The 26,657-nt window shown below is 31.5% G+C and overlaps 2 protein-coding genes across 2 annotated transcripts; one reads left to right on the top strand and one right to left on the bottom strand.

Moving 5' to 3' along the window:
- The first annotated feature begins 759 nt into the window (after window positions 1-759).
- On the top strand, window positions 760-8,004 carry LOC135955353 (uncharacterized). Its single transcript, XM_065505705.1, has 6 exons — window positions 760-992; window positions 1,299-1,580; window positions 2,273-2,417; window positions 2,764-3,372; window positions 3,587-3,790; window positions 7,281-8,004. Exons 1-6 carry the CDS (start codon window positions 782-784, stop codon window positions 8,002-8,004), a joined length of 2,175 nt encoding a protein of 724 aa, XP_065361777.1. The 5' UTR covers window positions 760-781.
- A 5,467-nt stretch (window positions 8,005-13,471) lies between these two features.
- Window positions 13,472-22,454, bottom strand: LOC135954403 (uncharacterized). Its single transcript, XM_065504569.1, has 2 exons — window positions 20,939-22,454; window positions 13,472-14,230 (listed from the first exon to the last, which is right to left on the bottom strand). The coding sequence occupies exons 1-2, from the start codon at window positions 22,383-22,385 to the stop codon at window positions 14,127-14,129; spliced, it is 1,551 nt and encodes a 516-aa protein (XP_065360641.1). The 5' UTR covers window positions 22,386-22,454; the 3' UTR covers window positions 13,472-14,126.
- Window positions 22,455-26,657: the final 4,203 nt, after the last annotated feature.

Raw genomic sequence — 26,657 nt, 5'->3', positions numbered from 1 at the left:
TTTTATCAGGATTGCCCCATATTTATGACTGCGCAAATATTATTCGGGAGGACATTTGAAATCATGGACCGATATTGCTCATTTTCAATACCAAACAAAGCTTTTCAACAGACAGACGGGCCTACGGACGGACGATTATAGCTAAATCATCTTTGAATCAGAATATTTATACTAAGGAACCCAGAATATTTATACTAATGTGGGTCTGCGACATATATTTTGATGTGCTACAATCTTTTTTGATTGTGGGCTTGTTATTATTTAGTAAAATGCCAGTTAGCTGCTTTTAAAATTAATTTCTTTGGAAATAATGATACATATAAAAAAAAAATTTCCTAGATTTTTAATTAAATTTCTTAAAGTAAAGTTTGCTCCATTTTCATCTCTAATTTCCTTCTAATATGCATTTCATCCTAATCCCCATTACTGTCATAGGAATCCTAATTACAAGAGAGAAAGCCAGCAACTAGAAACTGTGGCATTCATTAAATGTCAACTAGATTAAATTTCAAAAGAAAACAAAAATAGTTCTCAACATGATGCCATTAATTTAATGCATTTTCTCTCATTATTTTGCATTTTATGCACATTTTCTTCAATCTACTATTTTTTTGTTTGTTTTTTTCTTAACTTCATTTCAGCACAAATATAAAATTGATGAATTTATGTGTATAAATGTTTGTAGTGTAAACAGTCAGCCAAAACACTTACGTAGAGTAAACAAGTGTTAAAATCAGAGTAAATTTCCTTTGGTATACAACAGCCCATACCGGCCAATGTAATGCCAGCACGTCGAGCTGGTGGTGGTGTGACCACCGTACGCCGCAAACATTCGTTGGGTAATTTGCGTCGAGCTCATCCGGCCTCGGGTGCAACATGGAATGTTCAGGTGGTGCGCGGCAAAATGTCCTCAAAATGTCTGTGGCATGCATGTCGTGCCTTGATATTGGGCGTTACGCTGCTAGTGGTGGGCGCAGGAATGGCAACATTGGGTGAGTGCAAAACATATTGTAATAATTTAAATAAATTAAAGGACATCTGTTTGAAAATGTATGCAATATTTATTTATAGATTAATTTGTTTGTTTAAAATCTTAATGCCTTAATGCCTTTAATGATATTTGTAATTTGATATTTTTTTAATAATTCCTGCTTTATACTTGTTATTAATGTTTAATAATATGTATTTTTAATGCTTCATGTAATTTAATATTTTCTTAAGCTGATTTTCATAATTTATTTAATTTCTTTCCTTTATTTCTCATTTTCTTTCTTTGTTATTTTTCTTGTTTTTTTTAGGTTATTATGCCGACCACTTGTCAATTGGCTCCGAAATACGTGGCAATGCCACTGTACGTGTTAAAAATGATCTCAAGGGTTTCCATCTGAATAATTTTTCATATGTGGGACCCATTGTGATGGGTTTTGGTGGTTTCATTGTGGTCGCTTCCTGTGTCATGACATTTGAGGCACGTGATTCGGCTGCCAAAGTTGTGCCAGCTCGTTTAAGAGCTGGTGCTGGCAGTAAGATGACAGTGCGCAGTAATCAAAGTAGTTCAGCGTCACAAAGAAGAGCCATAGGTAAGTTTTAGACATCAACAATTTTAAATTAAAATTACATGAGAACGAAAAACATCCACATGCCGATATTGTTATGTTTTAAACCTTTCGAATCGTTAACCAAGCTTGAAATAATCATGTTTCTAAGATTATAAATGTTCATTTGAACAAAACTGGCAGTAGATAAACACTCAAAAGATTTTAACTTAGACTACTTTTCCTTACTAGCTTCAACTAATTTTCAACCCGTCCGGTAATTTAATACTAGTCAAAGCTGTTAACTCATTGAAGGCAGAGCAAAGTGACTTTAATAACTTCAAGTAATTTTCAACCCGTCCGGTAATTTAATCTAGATTCATTGAAGGCTAAAAGTGATTTTATTCATGTAACTGGCGCTGCTTATATACTATTTTCTAATACACAGTTGTAAATAATAAGTAACAATCAGAATGCATAAACAGAGTTGTATAAAAGAGTAATATTAATGAATTGACAGAGTTGTATTTGGTAAAATCCGTTAAATTCAAAAATAAACGTTAAAAGTTAAATTTAAAAAATAATTCAATGGAATTGAAATAAAAGTATAAAATTCAAGATTAATGTTAAGAAAATAATGAAAAATAAATAATGAGCTGCTTCAAGCTTATTAAAATCTAACTAAAATAAATCTCAGTTAATTAAAAATTCACTATAAAAAAATTTGCATATTCCAGGCATGCAATTTCAAAATACCCGCTGGGATCAACAGTTCGGTGTTTTTCGTTCATCACCAGCCGCAGAAGTACCTCAAGCCACAACCATGCCCTTAGATCGAGAAGCCTTAACTGCTGAATTAGTCAAATTTTCTAAATCTCTCAGGTATGTATCCAAAATATATGTAAACACTAAACCCTTAGCTTTCAAAATTCATAAAATTCTTTCAATTTCCAAAAAAAAATCTAAAAACTAAAATCTATTTGCTTGAAATTTGCTTTTCTTATTTTACAAAAATAAAACTGTATTTATGTTTGTTATAAAAAGTATCTCATTAACTTTGTAAATTATTTACACTTTTCCTAAACTGTATATAAAACAAATGCATCTTGTGACAATTAAAAATACAAAAACTCTAACTATCAATCATGCTTGTAAACTAAAAAAAAATTGAAATCAAATCAAACCAAAAAAAAAAAACAAAAAATTGAACATTTTAAAAATGAATTAGTGCATCTGCTCGCTTTTCACCACAACTACGACGTCTCACCTACACTGGTTCTGTGCCAAATCTCTCCACTCACCATGCCACACATCCCCTCGCATATTCCACTAATTTATCACATTTACTTTCGCCGAATCACAAACCCCTGCTGTTGCTGGAACCCAAACGACATCGCAACCACCATCGACATCATCACCACCACCACAACAATCATCACCATCATCATCACGCCAATCATCGTTCCTCAACAACAACCACAACATCCAACACCATCAACAATGCCACCATTACCGATATTAGTAATCGTCAGATCAAAAATCGTGGTACACGTATTAGTAATAGTTTAATTCAAAGAACTACACGGGAGAGTGTAACCTCTGCCACCTGTACCCTGCTGCAGCCGCCAAGTAGCAGCAACAAATTGCATTGGCATGCTGCCTCCTTCGATGAAAGTTGTCGGTTGGTGGCCGATAAGCAGCAACAACAGAGAGATCGCGTAGCAGAACGTACAAGACGTTCGGATACCGCCAAGCGACATGTTTTGGCGCGCCAAAAGCCCATAGAACAAGAGGAAGATCGCGATAAACTGTCATCCAGTCCCTTGGGAAATCGAAGGTGAGATTTTGGTACAAAAATTAATATTGCAAAAAAAAAAAAACAAAATCAATTGGTTTACACAATTAGTCGTAGTACATGGAAGTATTGTAGTTACTCCTAAATTAACTCTAAATTGTTTAGTTGTTATTTCATAAAATAATTGTATTGCTTTGTGGTTTTATGTTATCCATTTTGTAGTGAGAATATTTCATTTGCTTGACTTTCATTATAGATGTTCTACCATGTCGGATTCTTCGTATAGTGGCCGCTGGACGGCCCGTTGTGCTTCTATAGCCAGTCGTGCTTCTAGCATAGATTCCAGACGTATACAAGTAGATTTACACAGTCCTGAAGTAATGCCCAAATCAATATTACGTTCACCCAAACGTTACAGCTCAGGTCCATCGACAACACCTTCAGTCGAAAAGGAATTTCGGTAAGTTTTGAGGTGGTTTAAAGTTTAATGTCTTGCCTATAAACTGTCTCTATCAGGTTTCCTAGTAAATAATAGATTAGGTTAATAACAGGATCACTCAAGATCCTTGATTCTGAAAGGGGATATAGCCAAAGACTGCCAGATAATGCAGAGTATAGACAAAGGAAGTGAAGAGCGTTCTCCTTTTGCTCACCACACCATATTGAAATATCATCTGCGCACAGTCGAATCTTCATTAGGAAATATCAAAGATTATTATGTTCCCCAATGATAACTACTAGGGTTTTTTAGTTGAAACAAAAGGTCGACTATTCAATTTTATCTTTATTAGAAAAGGATTAAGGGCCATAATTATGTTCTGTACATATCTCTGTCTGAATTTAACCCTTATATACAAAGTCAAGGTCTAGCTAATAAACTCAAAACCGATTTCTACTTCAAGATCCGTTCTGTCCCAATAGTATTTTTCTAATGTTCATTGAAAACTTATAGCATTCTGCGACCACTACCCTTGATTTTATTTTTCTATTAAAAAGTGCATTTATATCAGGACAGCTGCTTCAGATGCTGCAAATATGTCTACTTGGAAAATGCTGGAAAAGTTCCTAAATCTAGAGCTATGAGTATTCCCTAACATCTTACAGCAAACTCAACTTTACAGCCAACTGCCATTTTCTTCCTTTGAAACGTCGGTGAATACTTCAGCAGCTTCAATATTATAATTCAAGGATTTTTCAAGTTTCTTGGCGGAATACTTTTGATAATCTCACATTGTCCTTGAGTCTCAGTGTTTGTGTTCTCTAAGTTATTTATTATTATTAATAGTGAGGTTTTTGTGCAGCCCTTTGCTTCATCATAATAGGATCAGGCTACGTATGAATCCAATTATTCTAAAAAAAAAAACATCACCAGGGGCTATTTATGCCATTCCGAACCATTTCGCTTTGCTCAGAAGTCAAATCGTGCATCGTGCAACTAACAAAATCAGCACAGTTTTGTCCCAACATGGCCTAAAGTAAACTGGTGGTATCTAAGACCACAATGTCCGCCAAATAATCCAGCAATCCAGTATTTTCCAATCACTCTTTCCGAGTGATAGCTACTTTTGGGATCTAATTTTGGGCAGTCTAGTAGGTCCACATAAGTTACCCAACGACGCTCAATTTCCGATTGAACCCAAGATCGAACTCTTTATATAGAGTTTCCCGCGGGATATCAATGAAAGGTTCAGGTCCAATTAAAGTCCAAGTAATCGGTTCCGAGTGGCCCTCATGATCAAGTAGCCAGAATAATATCAGATCATATTGCTCACCGAGTTTATTTAAAGTTGTAACATCTTATATGAAGATAAGTGCCGTCTGGTTATCTGACATAACAAATATCCTGATGCTCCCTTAATCTCCTGTCTGTATCCATTGGTCTTGTGACCTCATTGACCTGTTTGGAACCAATCGGTAATCGACATTATCATGCTACCAAGTTTGGTTTCACCACTAATCCATTACAGGTAATAAGGACTCTAATGTTTCTGCGTAACACCAAAGTACTGCAATACTAGGATCATTCTTAAAGATTCCTAGAATCCACATGTGCCCAACCAGATCACCATAATCCCGGCTATACCCAGATGTCCCAAAGATTAGGTGGGTAGTTAGGAAGATAATAAAAACACGGATGAGTCGATAGACACAGATGAGTCTACCAATTTATTCCTGCAAACTAAGGAGGCATATGTTAGTATTGGTCTTATTATAGAACAGTAAATCATCTTTGGTTTTAACTTCCACGTTCTACCAAAAATAGACGCTGGCGGGCATATATTTTCCTAATAGCTTTGTTGGTAGTGTTGGAGAAATGACTACTCCAAGTGAGGCCCTCTAGAGCGTAACTCCAAGGTATTTTGCTTCATTCTAAAACTTAATAGACGAGCCATTTTAAGTAGGCTATATAAATCTTATAGCTCTGCGTCTAGTAAATGATAGAGGAATAGTCATGGCTGGTAGTCTTTCTTCTTCTTTAATTGACATATAGAAGACGCCTGCCCGGATATTATGTTATTGAGTTGATCATGTTGTCTCAAACTTAATTGAGTTATAATAGCATATTCTTTGATTTAGATGTGCAACAAATCGATTTCCAGTATTCTACACATTAACTCGGTACTTAGAACCTCTATTCTCTATTGCCTAACCCTAGGTCTCCAAGTATTACCGGCAACCTATAATCCAGCTGAGTTGCGGCTTCCTCTTTATGACATTTCTTTTGACATCGTTCCATGGTTTTCTGAGAGTGTGGCCAATTCTCCATTTTTGTTGATCTGGAACATCCAAAAGCTTGTTATTTAAGATATCTCGAGACCAAAAAATTATTAAAATCCTCAACTGCAATTCTTCTTACAACCGTAAAGGAAAGTCGATATGACATTTGTATTAAAGATTGTTAATTTTAAAAGTTGAGAATGAAAAGACTGCAACCAGATGGACTTTAATCTTTTGAACGTTTGCTTGACTTTTTGAACACGGTTATCCCTGTCTTTTTCTGACCCTCCAGCTTAAAATATAATGTTCCCAAAACTGGCTTACATTCTATATGTGGTTGCCACATATTATACTAACTTCTAATGCTCTCATGATTAGGAGTCCAATTAAAGTTATAATCGGAAATCATACCTAGAAACGTTGGTTTTTTTTGACTGCATTATAAATGTTCCCCCAAGATTAGGGTATCTGAAGTTTTACATTATTCTGCTTGCGAATATAACCATCTAAATTTCGTGAGGATTAATGATAAGACCACAACTGATTATTTGGATATTTACCATTAAATAACATCATCAGCATATGTTAATGTGCCCTTTCCAAGTCAAGATCAATGAAGATTTAATACAAGATTGATTACATTAGGACCCCTTGACGACTAACACTAGGTGCAAAGGAACCGATGCATCTTGGACCAGCACTCAGGGGATGACCCTTATTTATGCAATGCATTGTGTTGGAACTGGGAAAATATGTTATGGGAGAAAAATATAGATATTTGATTTGAATTTGCCTATATTGAAAGTGACAGTAGGAAGCATATTCCACATACGGACTCTACGGCTAAAGAACGAATTTTCCCTTTAATGCGTTGTGGATGAGCCCTTGCCGGAGAACGTTTATGCCATTGTAGTATCGGTAGAACAGTGAAACACAAGCTGGTTACCCTACTGTCACCGATAAGCATCTTCGCCCTCTCCTGTAAGCGGTCGAGTAACACCAAAATACACTTCGAAGGGCCATACATGCTAGTTGTATTCCATTTTACGGAGTGAAGACATTTTTTATGGTTTTATCTTATTTGCAATCTGAAAAAAAGCTAGACTATGAAACAAATCCAGTGCAAAACATTTTCTCTCTTAATTAAACTACATAATTTCAAACTATAACATGGCACCATCAAAAATATTACCTCACTTTGCCTTTGCTCTCCCTGCATTACCTTTTTACAGCAGTCAACTCTCAGTATGTTCTGAGCCACCCGCCGCCATACGACAACTATCGGGTCAGTCAAGCCTAGAACCCTGTCTACCCGAAGAAGCAATTGAGCTAATGGATGACAACTTCCAAATCTCCCACACCGACTCCCCTCGATCGTTAACATCCGCAACCATTATTAATCCAGTAGATCCTCCACCACCAACAACACCGCCACTAATACAAAAATCCACCATCCCGGAAATGAAATCACCCAGCCGGTCTGGTATATTGAAAAAACCCCGCCCCGACTCTTTGCCTCTCATGGAGAATTCTGCCATACTTGATTTTAACAAACCCACCATCAAAACCACTAATCACGAACGTTACAAAAATCTTCAACGCAGCAATTCCTCGCGTACTTATGATCGTCCCAAAAGCCATAAAACCTCAGAGCATGATGATTCCATATTCTATATACGTTCCGAACATCGGGTATTACAGCACTGTAATGATTTCTATGATTCCGAACAGGTCATCAATGAAAGACGTTCGACACTGCTGAAGGCAGACAGTGAAACTGCACTGGCTGAGCGTAAATTAAGTTCATTCTCAATACCAGAGAGAATACTGGAACAAACGGCAACAGGAACGAGTGCAGAGAATGAAGAGTCAAAGCCACCCGATGTTACAGTATTACAGATCGAGGCGGATAGTAGGAAGGAGATGTCTCTAAATGAAAACAAGGATTTAGTTTAGAATGTGAAGTAGAATTTAAGCCGCTAATTACAAATCAATTAAACGGAATTACTTTACATCTTAAAGTTGTTGATGTGTAGAAGTAAAGAAAAAAAAAAATAAAAATACATTAATGTTAGAATTAAATATTATTACAATATTAGTGGGTAATTTGTTTTCAATTTTCTTTTATTTTTTTGTTTCAAATAATTTGTAAACTTTTGTATTTAGTAGCTGCATTGGTTTATTTAATTAGTAAGTATTTAGGTGAAATGAAATTAATGTAAACTGAGTACTTAATTTATGTATGTTTTTCTTTAGATATAAACATTAAAGTTCGGTAGTTTGTAATAATAAGTGTATTTTTTGTTCATCTTACTTTCCTTATTTTCTTTTGTAGCGGTTATTAAAATGTGATCAATTATATTTAGTTTGTGTTTAGATTAATTAATTACTTGTTCCTTTAACTAAGTTTACTGTAAGATTTATTAAGACAAGATATCTTAATCTTAATTCTAATAAATTATTAATTAACTCATGCTAAAACTCATATTCAAACATCTCATATTTATTAATTTTAGAAGCTAAAATGTCAAGGGATATAAAGACAAAGAGATCAGGGTTTCCAATATGAATCTCTACAGGAATATTTTGGAAATAAATCTGCTATTTCTAATTGGTTGATCCGAATAACAGGAGCGGTGAGATATGCTAAATTTATTTGTTGTATTTAGAATTAATTCTAATACATTCCTAAAGCCCGATAGGACTTTAACAAATATTTTATAGTCTGCGCATTTGAAAATACAAATTTCAAAATTTGTAAATATGTAAATATGTAACTTGTAAACGCTTAGTCCGATTTGAATGCGCCAAGAGGAAGTGTAGTCGAGTTTAAGGCTCAACTATAATATGCATACACTAGTTTAAGTCAGCTTAAGCAACTGTTCGAATACATATAAAACGTATGTGACAAACTATAATGTACTTAAGAGAGTTTTGTCAAGTTTCGTCAAATTTTATTTGCTTAAGCAAAGAGCGAAGCTGGTCGCACATTCCGTAAGTTTGTTTATTATATACAAAGAAAATAAAGAAAAAATGAAAAGGATGAAGAAAATTAATTTATTTTCATAAAATAATAAGAAATACGTATTTTTTTAATTACGTGTTGCACATAAATGTGCAAATGGGGCTAAATTGTTTTAAATGCACATAAGTATATTATGGCCACCTAAAAGTTTCTTCGGATTTTCTTAAGCATTTGACAGTATTTTCGTTCGGTTTTGACATTAACTTAAGCTAGCTTATGCACATTACAGTTGGGCCTTTAAGTTTTGAACTTAGACCTCATGGGTACATCCCCAAAGTAGGACACCTCGGGTATGTTAAAACGATATTTTTAAAACGATCATATTTCTTCGTTTGTGTTTCGCTTTCAAAATATTACATATATGTATGTATATGAGGAGCCTCAGAACAAAAGGTACTTTTTCGAATTTTTTTAAAAATTGATTTTTTGGTATTTTTATAATATTTGGGTTGGGTTCTAGAAAATATCAATTTCCCAAAATTTTTAAATTTTCACAAAAGTACCTTTTGTTCTGCGACTCCACATATATTCTCCTCGCCGAGTAGCTATCAATTATCTCTTAAAGCTTAGGAGATATACGCATTTTAAAATAAAATTTTCAACATTTTTACCCAGCCTACTCCAGTTTTTTGATAACAACGTGTACTAATATTTTCCGATTTTCTCCCTTTTTCTTTCATTGGCCTAACAACAAATATATGTATATCTCAAACAAAGCAAAGTTTAAAAATCTTGACTGCCTCCAAAATTATATGCATTTGAATTTAAAAACAGTACTTTCTTTGGAAAAAAAATACTTTTTTTCTTTTTAAGTTATCTAAAAAAATTCTAAGAAGATGTGTAAGGAATTTATACCTTTTACAAAGCTATCTTTACATAAAATATTTTCAATGAAAAACAAATTTAAAAATTTTGATACCGATGGGACCAGGCCCATCCAATGACTAGTTTTTATAAGAAATTCAACTTTAGGCCAAAAACTCTCAAATCGCATAGACGATATCAGAATATAGTAACCCAGTTTAGATGGCCCAATATTTTCTTAATTATTTTGCAAATGGTTCCGATAACTCCCACCTTGCTATGGATATTATAGCCAAAAAATTAAAAATTCCATTTTTGGGATTTTTCAAAACATTTTTGGGAATTGCGGGATTCAAATTTTTAATAGAAAAATCTATATAACTGAATAATTTCATTAAAAAATATTCATAAATAAAAATTTAATTTAAATTTGAAACATTTTTATCTTCACAAAAACTCAATAAAAAGCTTCTTTAGTCATATTTTTCAAAAAAGTATTCCATGAATTTTTTTATTATAAAAAGTTATATATATTTTTCTAGACAAAATTCCCTATCTATTGATATATAACATGTCTACCTTATGTTTTTTACGTGGCAAATTAATTAGGGAGCAGATGACGCTACAACAATACGGCCGCTATCAACTGTCAAGGGACTTCCGTACTTTGCTTTTAGTTTAGAAAAAAAAGTTTCGTTAAGTTTTTCAAATTCAAAAAATTCCAGAATTGTTCTCGTTTTTAAATAGTTGCTAAGAAATGCTAAAAGAATTCGTTAAGTTTTTTAAAATCCACAATTTTAAAATTTTTTATGGATTTAAATCGTTTTTAGTTAATGATAAATGAATATGAAAACATTTTTCTTTTTAGGATTTTATTTTAAAAATTAAAATTTCGTTAAGTTTTTTAAACTCCAAAAATTAAAATTTTTTTATTAATTTGAATAGTTTCTAATAAACACTAAAAAATATAGCGAATGTTTCATTTAAATGCCTTTCGTTTAGAAAATAAAGTTTCGTTAAGTTTTTTTTAAAAAAATTTTCCAGGTTTAAATAGTTGGTTAACTGTGAATTAAATGAAAACTTTTTTTCTTTATTAAGTTTTTTAAATTCGAAAATTTTGAAACATATTCTTGGTTTCTATGTTTGCTGATAAATGCTAACAGAATACAGTAAAAGTTTTTTTTAAGTTCCTTTGGTTTAGAAAATAAAGTATCGTTAAGTTTTTTAAATTCTAAAAATTTAAAATTTTTTCTTGATTTCAGTAATTGCTGATAAATACTAAAAGAATATAGCAAAAGTTGTATTCAAATAATTTTAGTTTAGAATAAAAAGTTTCGTTAAATTTCTCAAATTTCAAAAATTTCAAAATTTTTATTAACTTAAATAGTTGCTAATAAATACTAAAAGAATATAGCGAATGTTTCATTTAAATGCCTTTCGTTTAGAAAATAAAGTTTCGTTAAGTTTTTTAAATTCTAAAAATTTCTAAATTTTTCCAAGTTTAAATAGTTCTTTGTTAACTCTTTTTAGACCTTTGGTTTAAAAATTAAAGTTTTGTTAAGTTTTTTAAATTCTAAAAATTTAAATTTTTTTCTTGATTTCAGTGATTGCTGATAAATGCTAAAAGAATATACCAAAAGTTTTATTCAAATAATTTTAGTTTAGAAAAAAAAGTTTCGTTAAGTTTTTCAAACTCCAAAAATTTGAAAATTTTTCTTGATTTAAATAGTTTTCGATAAATGCATTATGAATATGAAAACAATTTTCTTTCTAGGCTTTTGGTTTAGAAAATAAAGTTTCGTTAAGTATTTTAAATTTCAAAAATTTAAAATTTTTTCTTGATTTAAATAGCTCTTGATAAATGCTTTATGAATATGAAAACAATTTTCTTTCTAGGCTTTGGGTTTAGAAAATAAAGTTTCGTTAAGTTTTTTAGATTCCAAAAATTTTAAAATTTTTCCTGACTTAAACAGTTCTTGATAAATTCTTTATGAATATGAAAACAATTTTCTTTCTAGGCTTTTGGTTTAGAAAATAAAGTTTCGTTAAGTTTTTTAAATTCCAAAAATTTCAAAATTTTTTTTTATTTAAATAATCTATGGTAATTACTTTATGAATATGAAAACAATTTTCTTTCTAAAAATTTGGTTTAGAAAAAAAAGTTTCGTTAAGTTTTTTAAATTCGAAAATTTTTGTTGATTTAAATTGTTTATTATTGGAAGGCAATTTAGTGTTGGTATCATTTGATAACAAATTTTTCTGCAATAGATATCTGTTAAAGTACCAAAAATTCAATTTTGTAGGCAAAGGGCAGAAAAAGGGCAACATTTTAGCAGGAAAACAAAATGGGATTAGTTTCACCTTTATTATCATCATATAAATTTGTAATATGATCTCCTGATCCTGGTCTTGTTAACAAAATCTCCTTGTCTTATTAATTTTTATAAAAAAAAACACCTTCAAATCATTCATAATTTATATGTAAGTATTTATTGTTAGTTTATCTGTTTTTAGCATAAATGTTGTTAACTATTTTAAGATTTACAAAAGAAATTATAAATAAATAATAAAAAAAGAAATACAAAACAACAAATAACAACAATTAAAAATAAAAGCAATGTACTTATGAGTAACTACTTTGTAAATGTAAGAAATTAATAAAAAAAAACTAAACTAAAAATATAAATAAAACAATTAAATTTAAAAACGATTTAAACAAGAAAAAACCTAAAAAAACACAACTTATTATAAATGTTTGTAAATTATAAATGTGAAAATTTTATATGTGTTTATTTCTATACAATACAAAACAAAAAAAAAAAGAATCAAAAAAATATTAAAAAAAAACAACTGAAAAGCAAAAAATACAAACAATCAAAACCGCAAGAACTAAAAATAAAATACTAAATAACAACAAATTGTTACAATTAAACAAAAAGAATAATTACTTGATACATTAAAGACTAAAGAAAAAAAAAATAAAAACTGAAAAATATTTGTGTGTTTTAAAACTGAACATGAAAAATTGATAATAATAACACTGTGCTACACCAAAAATATCTAGGGGTTCTCATATAGCAATTCTGTTGCATCAACAATGTTGATAACACGCTGTTATTAACATTGCTTATAAATATAACAACATTAACTGTTAAAGCTGCTAAAAGCTCTAGAAATATAACATTCTAGTTTTGTCCGTTAGATATTTCATGAAACTACTAAGAGATGGCACTGTGTATATAAATAGCAACAGCAAGTGTAGTATTTTCTTACTCTATGCCATAGAGTCTATGGACTCCATCAAGTTTCATTTGTAACATGAGAACCTCTGCATATTTTTTTTCATTCACTTTTGTATCACTGTGTAATTATTTAAGTGTTTTATTACTTTCAAATCAAAGTAAGTATGGTGGAACTAAATATGTAAAAAAAGAATTTTTAAAATTTATAGTTTTTTTTTAATTTGATATCAAATCTAAATCATATTGAAGATATTTAAAAAAACAGTATTGAGAAATTCATTATTTTGTATTATATTTTCAATATTCTCAAGCATTCTCAAACATTTGAGAATTATCCTTCGTGTTTGCCTTTTTAGGCTTCTGGTTTGATTTCATATTTTAGTAAGTCTAGCCTTAGTTTGAGATAAAACAATATTCATGCTTATAATTTGAGAGATTTTATTGACACGAGTATTACTTAATAGTATTTATTTAAGAGGGTCCTCAGATTTTGACTATATTCGTTAAACACATACCCTTTCGAGTCGTTTGGACAATTCCATTTTTTTAAATTTCGAAAAACTGATTTTTACACAGAGAAAACAGATTTGTGATAGCAACCGAATTTTTTGCCAATCGAATGATTCTGCCTTAGTGACCGAATTTTAGAAGGAGTAACCAAAGATTGGTTTCTTCAACTGAAATTCTTCTTTATCAACTGACTTTCTGTTGATAAAACCGAAAAATTCTATATGTACGACCGAATCATTCGATTGGCAACAAATTCGGTTGCTATCACGAATCTGTTTTCTGTGTGTACTCGAATTGAAATCGCCAGTTTTTTCAAAATTAGAAAAAATTAAAATGCAAATATCCAAAGGACTAGAAGGGATATGGGTTTACCGAATATAAGCAAAATCGGAAGATCCAATGTCAATTTGTTTGTGATATCTGATGAAATTCAAAATTTATAAAGATAGTTAGTTCCCAAGTTGTTGAATATCAATATTATTTCCTTTAATAAAATTCTACATTTCCAAGGTAAAATTTGTTTTTTTAAATCTATAATGACTTGTGTATTTATTTACTTGATGTAAGGCATTGTTGAAATTATCCTGCAAATCAAGGCAATCTGTAAGGAAATATACAAAAATGCAAATAAAATTAAAAGAAATTAAAATGTATTTATTAAAAAAAAAAAATTAAAAGTATAACAATGAAATGACAGAGAGTGGTCTAAAAATCTACATAAAACTTATTTTTAATATTAAATTAAATAGTCAGTATTCAGCTCAAAATTCAATGAAAATACTTAGTAGCCAAATTTTATTTCAACAGATAGGACATTTTGTGTACTTTTTAAAACTTATAAATAGGTCTTAAGGACCTTTAACCGTTCAAAATTTGTTAAAGCTTGGTACACAAATTCTTTAAACTAATGTTGGTTTTGATAGATATCCCACTCGCATCCCACTAAGCGACCAAATAGTTGTTCAAGGAAAATATCTAAGCTTTATTTAAAGAAAAAAAGGGCCCATTTTAAAAAGAAGTCAAAAAAGTTTTTGATTTCGAAAAAATATTAAATTTTTTTTATTTTTTTTTATAAATTTTTTTTCGAAAGATTGAAGAAAGAGCTATCTAAACTATTTGGGACACATTTTGCTAAGAACAATAGGTAATAAGTTACATGGATAAGAAAAAACACCTGCTTGACCAAAATGTAAAACTTTGACCCCCTCTAACTCAGAGAGTTCTCGACCGATCTTGTTGAAAAATTGTGTCTGAATTACTATCCAATAGAACTAACCTTGGTGCAAATTCATACCGATCGGAAGTTATCGATTTCAAAAGTTGCTTCACTTGACATGAAATGCCCCATATGTATTTTAGTAGAACAAAAGATTGTAACATGATTTGATTGTATGACTTGAAAATGTTGGATTTTTTAAAATTTTCAGCATTTATTTTAAAATATTTGTACCCATCTCACTGGCAACAAATGGATTCCGAGCCAAAAGAACTGCTCGTCTTTTGAGGCCATGAACGAATCAAGCCAATATCGGATACTCTGTTCCAAAGTGAAGCCTATATCAGAGAGAACGTTCAGCATCGATCGAAACAAAAGGTCTCGACTATAATGGGGGAGAAGTAATTCTTCCCAACCAGTTCATTCTAAATACTTTTTAACAGGTATTGCGTTTTTCGGCCAATGCTCGTTTCAAACGAATCAGTTGCGTTCGGTACAGAGATCATAGGCTTCAATTCGTATGGTACCCAATTTCCCTGCTTCTGGGTGAATCCTGCTGCTCGCAAACGTTTTGAAATTTTCTGCTTGTGTAGCTTGCAATGATTGTGCCAGCTCTTGTTGAGTTAGACAAGTAATGGCTCCAATTCTTGGTCTTCAAACTTGTTTGGCTGGCCAGGGCGATCTTTGTCTTCCGTGTCAAAATCATCACTTCTGAACCGAACAAAACATCGCTTGTTCGTTAAAACTGATTCTTCATAAGCTTTGCTGAGCAATCGGTGTGCTTCAGCGGCACTTTTTCAAATTATAGAAGTAAAGCAAAACTTCCCGCATATGACGCTTTGTTGGGACAAGATTCGACATTTTACGAAGCAAAACATTGATGTTACACAGGTATGTACCCTTGAAAACGACATATAAGTTATTTTTTTTTTTGCTCGGACCAGCACTCAGGGGATAACCCCTACTGCATTGTGTTGGAACTAGGAAAATGGGTAATGGATACATCAGAACACATTCCATTGTAGTATCGATAGAACAGTGAAACACAAATCACATTGCGACAATGCTCCAGAGAATCAATAGAGTTGGGTAGCCTACTGTCACCGATAAGCTCCTTCGCCCTCTCCTGTACGCGGTTGATTAACTCCAAAATAGACTTCGTAGCACCGGCCCATATATGAGAATTGTATTTCATTTTAGGTCGGATATAATTGGTGTAAATAGTAAGGAGATCAGATGAAGTGAAGTATTTCTTACACCGTCTTAGAAAACCGAGGCACTTGAATGCTTCTTTCGAAACACGTGAAAAACATCACACTGAATTCTCATGCCTAGAACATCGAGAGCGTCTGATTCCTTAATATTTACACCACCCATAGAAACAGATGAAGCAACATAATCTGTCATGCGTTTGTGTGTTAACATACAACATTGAGTCTTAAGTGCATTAAAATCGACTCTGTTCTCATAACCCCATTCAGAGATTGTCACAAGATCTTGGTTAAGTGTATCGTTCATGTTTTGCCTCATTGCCCCAATCTCCGAAATGCTTGGCCTATAGCTGAATGAATATGAATGGCAAATATTGCTGTCATCTGCAAAAGAATAGATAGGGTTGGAAGTTTGACTTTGAAGGTCATTTAGAAAAATAAGAAATAAAGTTGGAGAAAGAAGCCTTGCGGTACCCCTGAATTACTCTTGAACACATTTGATGAGATCCCATCTACAACAACTCGTATAGTGCGATATCTGAGAAAGCTCGATATAAATTGAGAGAAGTCGTTACCGACACCAAAAGCAATAAGTTTCGATGATAATGATTTCGTTTATATTTACAATACCATTACATTATAATATTTACAGATACATTAATACAATACTTTACCCAATTCAAAACCACAAATCTTAATCCATCTAACTCTCTGGCAAAACTTTTCATCACACACCAACTCATCCAAAAATATGTCATCCATCAGTTCTTCATGTCTGCCATAAATCGTATAACGCAAACGTCTATTCAGCAGCAATAAATCAATCCAAAATGATTGAGCCATTCTAAAAATCTTATAGGGCATAACTATCACACACAATGTGGTTTTTATACCGAAGGCATTGAATGGTATTACTTTATCATCATCAATGATTTCAGTGGTCTGCAGGTACAAAAATTCCAAAGCCAACATACGTATCAATGTCACAATGAAACACCATGACAGACGATTGCAGGAGGTGAATGTCAATTCTTTAAGAGACTTCAGATTGAAAACAATGCGTCTCAGTGAAACTGGATTGGGTATATGTAAGGTTTTCAATTTGGGACATTTATGTAAAATCCACTCGTCATTTATATTACCATTGTACCATAGAAGAGTGTGTAAATTTTCAAAATTATTTATGGAATTTTTAAAAGCTTCCGATATTTCAGCAAAACGTATGGTATCAATCATGATTTTTTCCAGTGAAGGTGAAACATAAATTTCAGTTATATTGCCATAAAGGCGGGTATTAGTCAGGGAGAAGCTTTTCAGTTTTAAAGCCCCCATAATCTGCTGAAAATTTGTAAACGTTAGAGCACCACAATTGGTTAATGATAAATGTTTGAGAGTTTTTAAAACCCCAAAATCCTCCACATCCAAATCACACTTTTCTAAATGCAATTTTTCCAATTGTGTAGATTTAGTGGCCAAAATCTCTACAGTTTGTGTATCAAATTTGATATTACAATTACTGACGCAAATAAACAGCTCTTTAAGTTTTACAAAATTATTATTAAGATAATTCCAAAAGTTGGTCCAAAATTTTGTAGTTATAATGCCCACATTCATTATTTCCATGTTATGGTTTGTGGCCAACGATGTATATTCACAATTGCCATATATGTAAATGTTTTTTAAAATCAATTTCTTTAACTTTGTATTGAAAAAAATATCTTTTAGATGAAAGGATTTCATGACCACATTTGTTATAGGATCTGCTTGTATGACAAGTTCCTCCAATTGTTTTATTTGGAAAATATATTTCAAATTTAAATGCTCTCCTGGTATTAGTGGCTTCAAATCATTGCCAAAACATTCTATTAAATGCAATTTTTGTAAATTTTTACATTCTGCTGACAACTCTAGCATTTGATTATCATTTAATATCACACGGTAGTAAGTAAGCTCCGTTAAATTATAGAATATTTGAATATTTTGAAAGACAATAGCTGTATTTTTTCCATAATATTCCGAGAGCACTTTCAACGCTTTAAAATTTTTTGCATTTAAATATAGAAAATTATAGAGTTGTTGATCAGATAAGGCCTCTTTGGATTTTTTCTCCTCATCCATTGACACTTCAAATAGCTCTGTTTGGTTCTGTTGACTGTTGTTGTTGGAGGTGATAATGTTGACATCTGGCGTTAAATATAGATTTATGTCAGTGTATGTTTTGAGCCATAGATCTTTTGTGAATATATTCTCAAACCGTTTACAAACTGACACTAATTTTAGTTGTTCACTTAAATTTAAATTTTTGAAAATATATTTCAATATATTATCTGAATTATAGATCTTAAAGCACGCTTTTTTAGTGCGATAACTCATTTTCTTTTATTTTATTTTATTTTTTTTTATTATCTTTGTACTATTACTAAGGAGATTATATGAATCTTTACTGCTTGAGATGTCTTTTATAACTGTATATAAAATATTTTCATTATTTGTAATAATTTATAAACGGTATAGATAAGTATTTGTTTAAAATATATAAAATATTCATAATTATTTATTTTTAAATACATACATTTATAAAACTTGCGGTTTTTTATCTTTCTAACTGGGGATTTCACTTGCATTTTATTCCTGTTATAATAAAACATGACAAAACATCACAATAGCAAAGTTTAGAAGGATATCTTATATTTTTAACCAAAACTCGGATTTTCATATGAAAATTAAATGAAACGCCGCACGGTGGCTCATACATTTCTCAATTTCATAGGCCAAAAGTCCAACTTTTTGTTAACTCCGATTTTAGATAAAACAAATAAGAAAGTATGGTCGGTCAAGCCCGACCATATAATACCCTACACTAAGTAAAAGAGCAAAAAAAAAAATTTCTTTTAAAATTTCAATAATTTATATTTTTGAGTGATTTTCGGAAGTGGGGTTATATGGGGGCTATGACCAATTATGGACCAATCACCATAAAATTAGGTCGTGTGATTTATGTCTATATTAAAGTTAACTACTATGTTGAATTTTGTGTGTATACCAACATTTTTAAGCGATTTATGCACGTTAAAGTGATTTTCGGAAGCGGGCATATATGGCAGCTATGACTAATTATGGACCGATCGTAACAAAATTTGGTGACATAAATTTTGTGTATATAAGACTTATTTGGAGCGGAATTTGTGAAGATACATATATAAATTAAACATTTATGACCGATAAAGTCCAATTTCGGAAGGACATTTGTATGGGGTCTAGTTGAGATAATGGACCGATTGCAGCCAGTTTCAGTAGGCTTGGTCCTTGAGCCGAAAAAATAATATGTACCAAATTTCATCGAAATATCTTCAAAATTGCAACCTGTACTCTGCGCACAAGGTTTACATGGACAGCCAGCCAGCCAGCCGACCAGACGGACGGACGGACATCGTTTAATCGACTCTGAAAGTGATTCTAAGTCGATCGGTATACTTTAAGGTGGGTGTTAGACTAATATTTTTGGGCGTTACAAACATCTGCACAAACGCATTATACCCTCCCCACTATGGCGGTGTAGGTTATAAAAACAAGCAGAGTCAAATTGATTTCATACTACAAGATAATTGGGAGCCTAGTTTTCGTCGCAATTTTAGCCTAAAACATACCCAAAAAATATTTTTGTCTTTAAAATATTGTAATATGATCTAAATACTTTCACATAGTAACATATTATTATTATATTCTTCTATTCAAATTATCTTGGAAAAAAGTTTCAAGGGTTTTTGTTTTTCAGTCGTGGTATCGATTCTCGTGGAATTGCCCATAATGAATTGCGCTATTATCAAAAAACTGGAGTAAAAATTTTTAAAATTCAATTTTAAAATGCGAATATCTCCTAAGCTACAAGTGATAATTGATAGCTGCTCAATGAGGTGATTCTATGTACTATGTAATGTGTTGGAAATCGGAACACAAACGAAAAAACCCTACTTTGGGGACCCTTTTCAAACTTAAACTCGAAAATACTTTCTCTTTGCGCATTTGAAATTTCATTCAAACCAGAGTAACCGTAATCAACTGTGTAATGTTGGCCAGGCATGACCGTTAACAGTAAACTCTATAGATCGATGATTAACAACTTCTTTTGGCCAGACACAGCTGATGTCACGAGCGATTTGAGAACATCTCACACACATTTTGTTTTATTTAAATTAAACGATACACCCACAGAATAAATAAGCTGTGCATGTTTACTGTAATCATTTAAGAAATTTTACAAGTTTTTTAACAATATTATTGTCACAGTAATTATTTATATGGTTGTGGTAACCATAATATGGTCAATTTACGATTCACATCATTGTATCAATCATATATATGGTTGCAGTGAACAACCACTTTTATGATTAATCATTATATGTTATAATATGTTATTCCCAGATTATAATATGAAAAATTCGAGAACAACATAATATGGTAAATCCTTCATCATAAAAATGGTTGTCTCAAACACTTAGGCCCTAATTTTGTAAATCATGTCACCAAAGTGATATTTATATGGAAAGCAAAAACAAAATTTCAAAAATTTATTTTTGTTTTATATACAAAATTTTCAAATTATGAAAGGCAAATCAACGCTTGAATTTTCGTGCGTTTGTTCTGTTAAGAATTTGTGTATAAAACAAAAACAAATTTTTAAAAATTTTGAAATTCTGTTTTTGCTTTCCATATAAATATCACTTTGTGACGTGATTTACAAAATTAGGGCCTTAAAGAAATACCTTTTATACAGATTTACTAGTCAACGAATTAATAGAAAATGAATATGAAGCAATTTAAAGAAGTTTGAAAACCCCTACTGTTTATAATAAATAAATAAAATTCAAATTCAATACTTTACCTAATTTAAAGCCACATATCTCAATCGACTTCACTCTCCGGCAAAACCTCTCACAGCAAATCAACTCATCCAGAAATATACCATCCAATAGCTCTTCATGTTTGCCATAAATCGAAAAACGCAACTCCTCATTCAGATACAGCAGATCAAGCCAAAATGATTGAGCCATTTTAAAAATATTACACGGTATTATGATCATTCGCAATGTGGTTTTTACATCATAAGCATTCGTAGGAATTTCTTTTTCATCATCAATGATTTCGTTGGTTTGCAGGCACAGACGTTCCAAAGTCAAATTGCGTATCAAAATCAAGATGAAACACCATGAGAGACCCTTGCAGGAAGTGAAAGTCAGTTCCTTAAGAGATTTCATGGTGAAAACAATGCGTCTCAATAAATATGGATTGGGTATGTGCAGATATTCCAATTTGGGGCATTTATCTATAATCCAATTGTCATTTATGTCACCATTTAGCCATTCTAAAGTGTGCAAGTTTTCAAAATTATTTAGGGACTTTTGAAAGGCATGTGATATTTCAGCAAAACGAATGGTATCAATGGTGATCTTTTCCAGAGAGGGTGAAACATAAATATGATTTATGACGCCATAAATGCGGGTATTAATCATAGAGAATGATTTTAGGGTTAAGGCGCCCAGAATCTGTTGAAAATTGGCAAATGTCAGGCCACCACACGAGGTCAGCGACAAGTGTTTTAAAGTTTTCAAAACACCAAAATCCTCCACACACAAATCACACTTTTCCAAAGACAATCTCACCAAATGTTTTAATTTGGTGGCCAAAATATCTATAACTTGTACATCTAAAGTGGTATTACAATCGCTGACATTGATGTACAGCTCTTTGAGTTTTTGAAAATGATTGAGATAGTGCATAAAACTGGGCCAAAAGCGCACAGATATCAAACCCATATTCAGCACTTCCAAGGTATCTCTTATGTTCTTTACCGTATCCGCATCATTGTCATCTATGGTGAAATTTTTCAAAATCAATTTCTTCAGCTTTAAATTTATAAAAATCTCTTGCAGATGATAGGATTTGATTACTGCCTCGGCAGTTGGGTCCGTATGTATCACAAACTCCTGCAACTGCTTCATTTCGTAAATATATTCCAAATTTAAATGTTCTCCCGGTATAAGAGGCGTCAAGTACTCATTGTAGCATTCTAGTAAATGTAATTTTTTCAATTTCTTACATTTTGTGGACAACATTAGCATTTGGTCATCGTTCAGTATCAGGCGATAGTAAGTTAGCTCTGTTAAATTACAAAACAATTGCACATTCTTAAACGAAATGCCCAGTTCCTTTTGATGGTAGAAGTATTCCGAATGCACTTTTAACTTTTCAATATTTCTGGCATTTAAAATTAAAAAATCACTGCATTGCTTATGATTTAAGGCCACCTTGGCTTCTTTAACCTCATCCATTTCCGTTACCGTTTCCCTGTCCCTGTACCGATTTCTATGGTCGTTATTGTTGGTTATAATATTAACATATGGCGTTTTATATAGATTTATGCTGGTGCAGATTTTGGGCCAGAGAAACGCTGATAATACGAAACCAAATCGTTTAGCCACTGCCACTAGTTTTACTTGTTCTTTGAAATCTAAGTGCTTTAATATATATTCCAGTATAAAATCTGAATTATAGACATTGAAACATGCTATTTCAGTGCGAAAATCCATTTTCAATTATTTACGTAAGTTTCAAGAGTGTTTATTGTTTGAGATCTAGTTTATGACTGTATAAAATTTTTTACATTATAATAAATACAAGAAATATTATTTATTTATTTATAAAGAAGAGTGTAGAGTTTGCGGTTTTTGTCTTTATAATAATAAATATCAAAGATCAATTAACTGTAAATTAAATACCAATGAAATGTTTATTTTTGCCACAAAATTATTTTTAAAGAACAGACTGGCAGTGAACCTTTACAGTATATCAGAGATTAACAGTAAAAGTTTTGCCAATTTAGATGCGATCTAATTGGGAATAAATTAGATTTTCAAAATATTTATTCCAATTATAATCAATTCAAACTAAATTTTGATATAAATATATATTAAAATAAAGATTTGATTTGTATTTACATGGGCTTGTAGCTGGAATGCGTTAGTGAGCTGCCCCCAAAGTTACTCATCTCGGGCATACAAAATTTAAAAAAAAAGAAGTAAGAAAGTATGGTCGGTCAAGCCCGACCATATAAAACCCTACACTAAGTAAAAAACATTTTTTAAAATTTCAATAATTTATATTTTTGAGTGATTTTCGGAAGTGGGCCTTATATAGGAGCTATGACCAATTATGGACTGATCATCATGAAATTAGGTCGTGTGATTTATATCTATATTAAAGTTAACTATGTTGAATTTTGTGAGTATACCAACATTTTTAAGCGATTTATGCACGTTAAAGTGATTTTCGGAAGCGGGTCTATATGGGAGCTATGACTAATTATGGACCGATCGTAACAAAATTTGGTGACATCCATTTTTATATATATAAAACTTATTTGGGCGGAATTTGTGTAGATACATATATAAATTAAACATTTATGACGGATAAAGTCCAATTTCTGAAGAACATTTGTATGGGGGCTAGGTGAAATCATGGACCGATTTCAGCCAGTTTCAATAGGCTTGGTCCTTGAGCCGAAAAAATAATATGTACCAAATTTTATCGAAATATCTTCAAAATTGCGACCTGTACTTTGCGCACAAGGTTTACATGGACAGCCAGCCAGCCAGCCAGCCAACCAACCAGCCAGACGGATGGACATCGTTTAATCGACTCAGAAAGTGATTCTAAGTCGATCGGTATACTTTAAGGTGGGTGTTAGACTAATATTATGATGGTGTAGGGTATAAAAATCACCAAAAATTTCAAATCATGGCCGAGTTCATAGTCAAGAAATTTTATATTGGGACCAGTGTTTAAAAAACTAGACTACAAGTAGCAGTAGCAACGAAAAAACACAAGTAGTCTAGTTAAAAAATTAATAAAAACACGGAGTCAATAATTACTAGTACTACTGCTACCTTCAGATTTTGGTAGCAGTCGTTGTAGTAGTACTAATAAAAGAAAAATTTAAAAGTAGCAGAGTAATTTATTTTCTATTGCTACCTTAAAAAAGAAAAAGTTTTGATGTAGCAGTCATTAGTTTTTTATTAATTGTGCTACTGAGGTAGCAATAAAATAAGTCAAAAATAAAAATCTTCAGCCAAAAAAGTATATTATGTGTTGTTGTTGTGAATGTATATTTGTGTAAGTTGGTCGTGTTGTAAACAAAAGTTCGGCTTTTTTGTTATACACACAGAAAACACGATCTTTCTGTTAGCAACACGAACATCTGAGACGAATAAAAACGAATAATTCTTTCAAACTCTCTCAAAACAAAAACAACACACAGTGTTTAATTCTGTCAATTTTTGTGTTATGACTGAAGATTTTCTTTTTTGACTACTTTTATTGCTACCTTAACTGCTGCATCAACTGCTACTTTACTGCTACCTTAAAAATTAAAACTCGACATAGAGCAGTAGCAATGATTTGTATTTTTATGCTACTACTCCATTTACAATTCATGTTTTATTACTACTGCTCTGTTAAGAGTTTTATATTTTGAAGGCAAATGCTACTGCTACCGCTACATACACTTTTTTGAAGCAGTAGTTGTAGCAACAGTTAAAAATTTGTTAGTTATCGTAGCTTTTTAAACACTGATTGGGACAGTTCTTGAAAATATCTAAAAAAAAGTCGCTTACATGTGTGGGTTATCCATTTTAGTTTAAAAGAATTTTTTTTTTAAATAAATTACTTCGACTTCCTTTTGGGTCGGAAAATTTTTTAAAAATATCTGTTGAATTTTTGTTTAAATTTCAAATAAACTATTAGTAAGTTCCCTATAATAAGTTACACGCTTCCAAATTCGGAACATATTGAAAATAAAATTGAAAATATTTTAAAATAATGTATGGGATTTTATATTTATTACAATCTTTATATATATAATTCTTCTGTACGTGTGTTAGTAACAGAACTCCTCCTTAACGGCTGGGCCGATTTGGATGAAATTGTGTGTGTGTGACATATATAGGTACAATGGGCATGGTACCTTCCATACAAATTAAAAATGTATTAATAGCTACCGAGCGAAGCCGTCAGCTAGTATTTTATAAATATATTTCGAAAATTAATTAAAAAGTTAATTTTTAAACAGACCGACTTAAAAACAAGTAAGAGAGCTATATTCGGCTGTGCCGAATCTTATATACCCTTCACCAAATTATACTTTAAAATAAATTTTTAGGTATTGTTTTTCGAAATTGTTTTTTAATTTTTTTTAAAAAAAGTTTTTTCCAAATTTTAAAAAATTTTTTTTTTTTTTTTTTTTGGAAAAAATATGTATGACAAAAAAAATTTTTAGATGAAAAAAAAATTCGGGTTAAAAAATATTTTTCCCGATTTTGACCCATTGTAGGTCCAACTTACTATAGCCTTATCTACATCGTTGCAATGGACTTTGAAATATCTATCATTAGATATCCATAGTGACTTAGTAATCCAGATATAGATCAAAAATCGAGGTTGTCCCGGTTTTTTGCTCATATCTCCGTTATTTATGGACCGATTTTGCTGATTTTAAATAGCAAACTTCTCGAAAGCACAGAAGATTTTGATTGAAGATTTGGATCCCGAAGATATCTGGGGTTTTCGGAAAATTGATTTCAACAGACAGACGAACAGACAGACGGACATGGCTTAATCGACTCCGCTATCTATAAGGATCCAGAATATATATACTTTATAGGGTCGAAAATGAAAAATATAGAAATTACAAACGGAATGACAAACTTATATATACCCTTCTCACGAAGGTGAAGGGTATAAAAAGGCGTATAAAATGGTAATATTTTATAAATTTTCTTTATTGTATAATTCCCCAAGACCACTTTATTAAACAAAGATTCGGCAACGTTGATAAAGCTTGATGTATAATACAATTTGTTATAAATAATTTAGAAATAATGAATAATTATTTTACTAAAGAATTAGTTACTCAACTTAAAACCCGAATTAATGAACGACATAAAAAAGTTCTTAATACGTTTATATTGTATTTGAATTCAGGATCATGTCCAACTAGCTAAAATTTGTTAAAGCATAGCTTTAAAACGGAAACTAAAGAGTTTGCTAATCAATTGTTTTGTAGATTGTTCGGGAGTTAATCTGATCAGAATATTTCTGTTGAAAATTTAATGATAGACTTTGTTTTCAAATGTTTTTTAACATTATAAATACTTGAATTCTTAACTTTAATGTTATTTTTTGTCTTATTCGAATTATTCGTTTTATTCGAACAAGAGAAAAATCGAATAATTCGAAGTATATACATATAAGTTCTACACAAAGTATATATATTTCCCCACAAGGTATATATATTCCGGATCGTTCTAGATATCGAAATCAACTTTGCGTAGCCCCCATATAACTTACATACATGACTGATACATCAAAATCGACAAAATCGGCCCAAAAATGACTGAGATATAAGGAAAAACCTGGGACAACCTCGATTTTTGGCCTATTTCTTATCTATATCTGGCTTACTAAGTCATTAATATAGTCAATATGGATATCTAATGATAGATATTTCAAAGTCCATTGCAACGATGTAATTTGGACCTACAATGGGT

The sequence above is a fragment of the Calliphora vicina genome, chromosome 3 (assembly GCF_958450345.1).
Source record: "Calliphora vicina chromosome 3, idCalVici1.1, whole genome shotgun sequence".
Taxonomy (NCBI): Eukaryota; Metazoa; Arthropoda; class Insecta; order Diptera; family Calliphoridae; genus Calliphora; species Calliphora vicina.
The sequence above is the reverse complement of the archived record's forward strand: the minus strand, read 5'-3'. Positions and strand labels throughout refer to the sequence as shown.

What these genes read in the sequence shown, in the direction of transcription:
- LOC135955353 (XM_065505705.1), top strand. Translation starts at nt 782, where the DNA reads ATGCCAGCACGTCGAGCTGGTGGTGGTGTGACCACCGTACGCCGCAAA. An exon ending in GTCACAAAGAAGAGCCATAG is followed by an intron (nt 1,581 to 2,272) that starts GTAAGTTTTAGA and finishes TGCATATTCCAG; the next exon opens with GCATGCAATTTCAAAATACC. An exon ending in AGTCCCTTGGGAAATCGAAG is followed by an intron (nt 3,373 to 3,586) that starts GTGAGATTTTGG and finishes CTTTCATTATAG; the next exon opens with ATGTTCTACCATGTCGGATT.
- LOC135954403 (XM_065504569.1), bottom strand. Translation starts at nt 22,385, where the DNA reads ATGGATGAGGTTAAAGAAGCCAAGGTGGCCTTAAATCATAAGCAATGC. An exon ending in GATATGTGGCTTTAAATTAG is followed by an intron (nt 14,231 to 20,938) that starts GTAAAGTATTGA and finishes ATTTCCTTACAG; the next exon opens with ATTGCCTTGATTTGCAGGAT.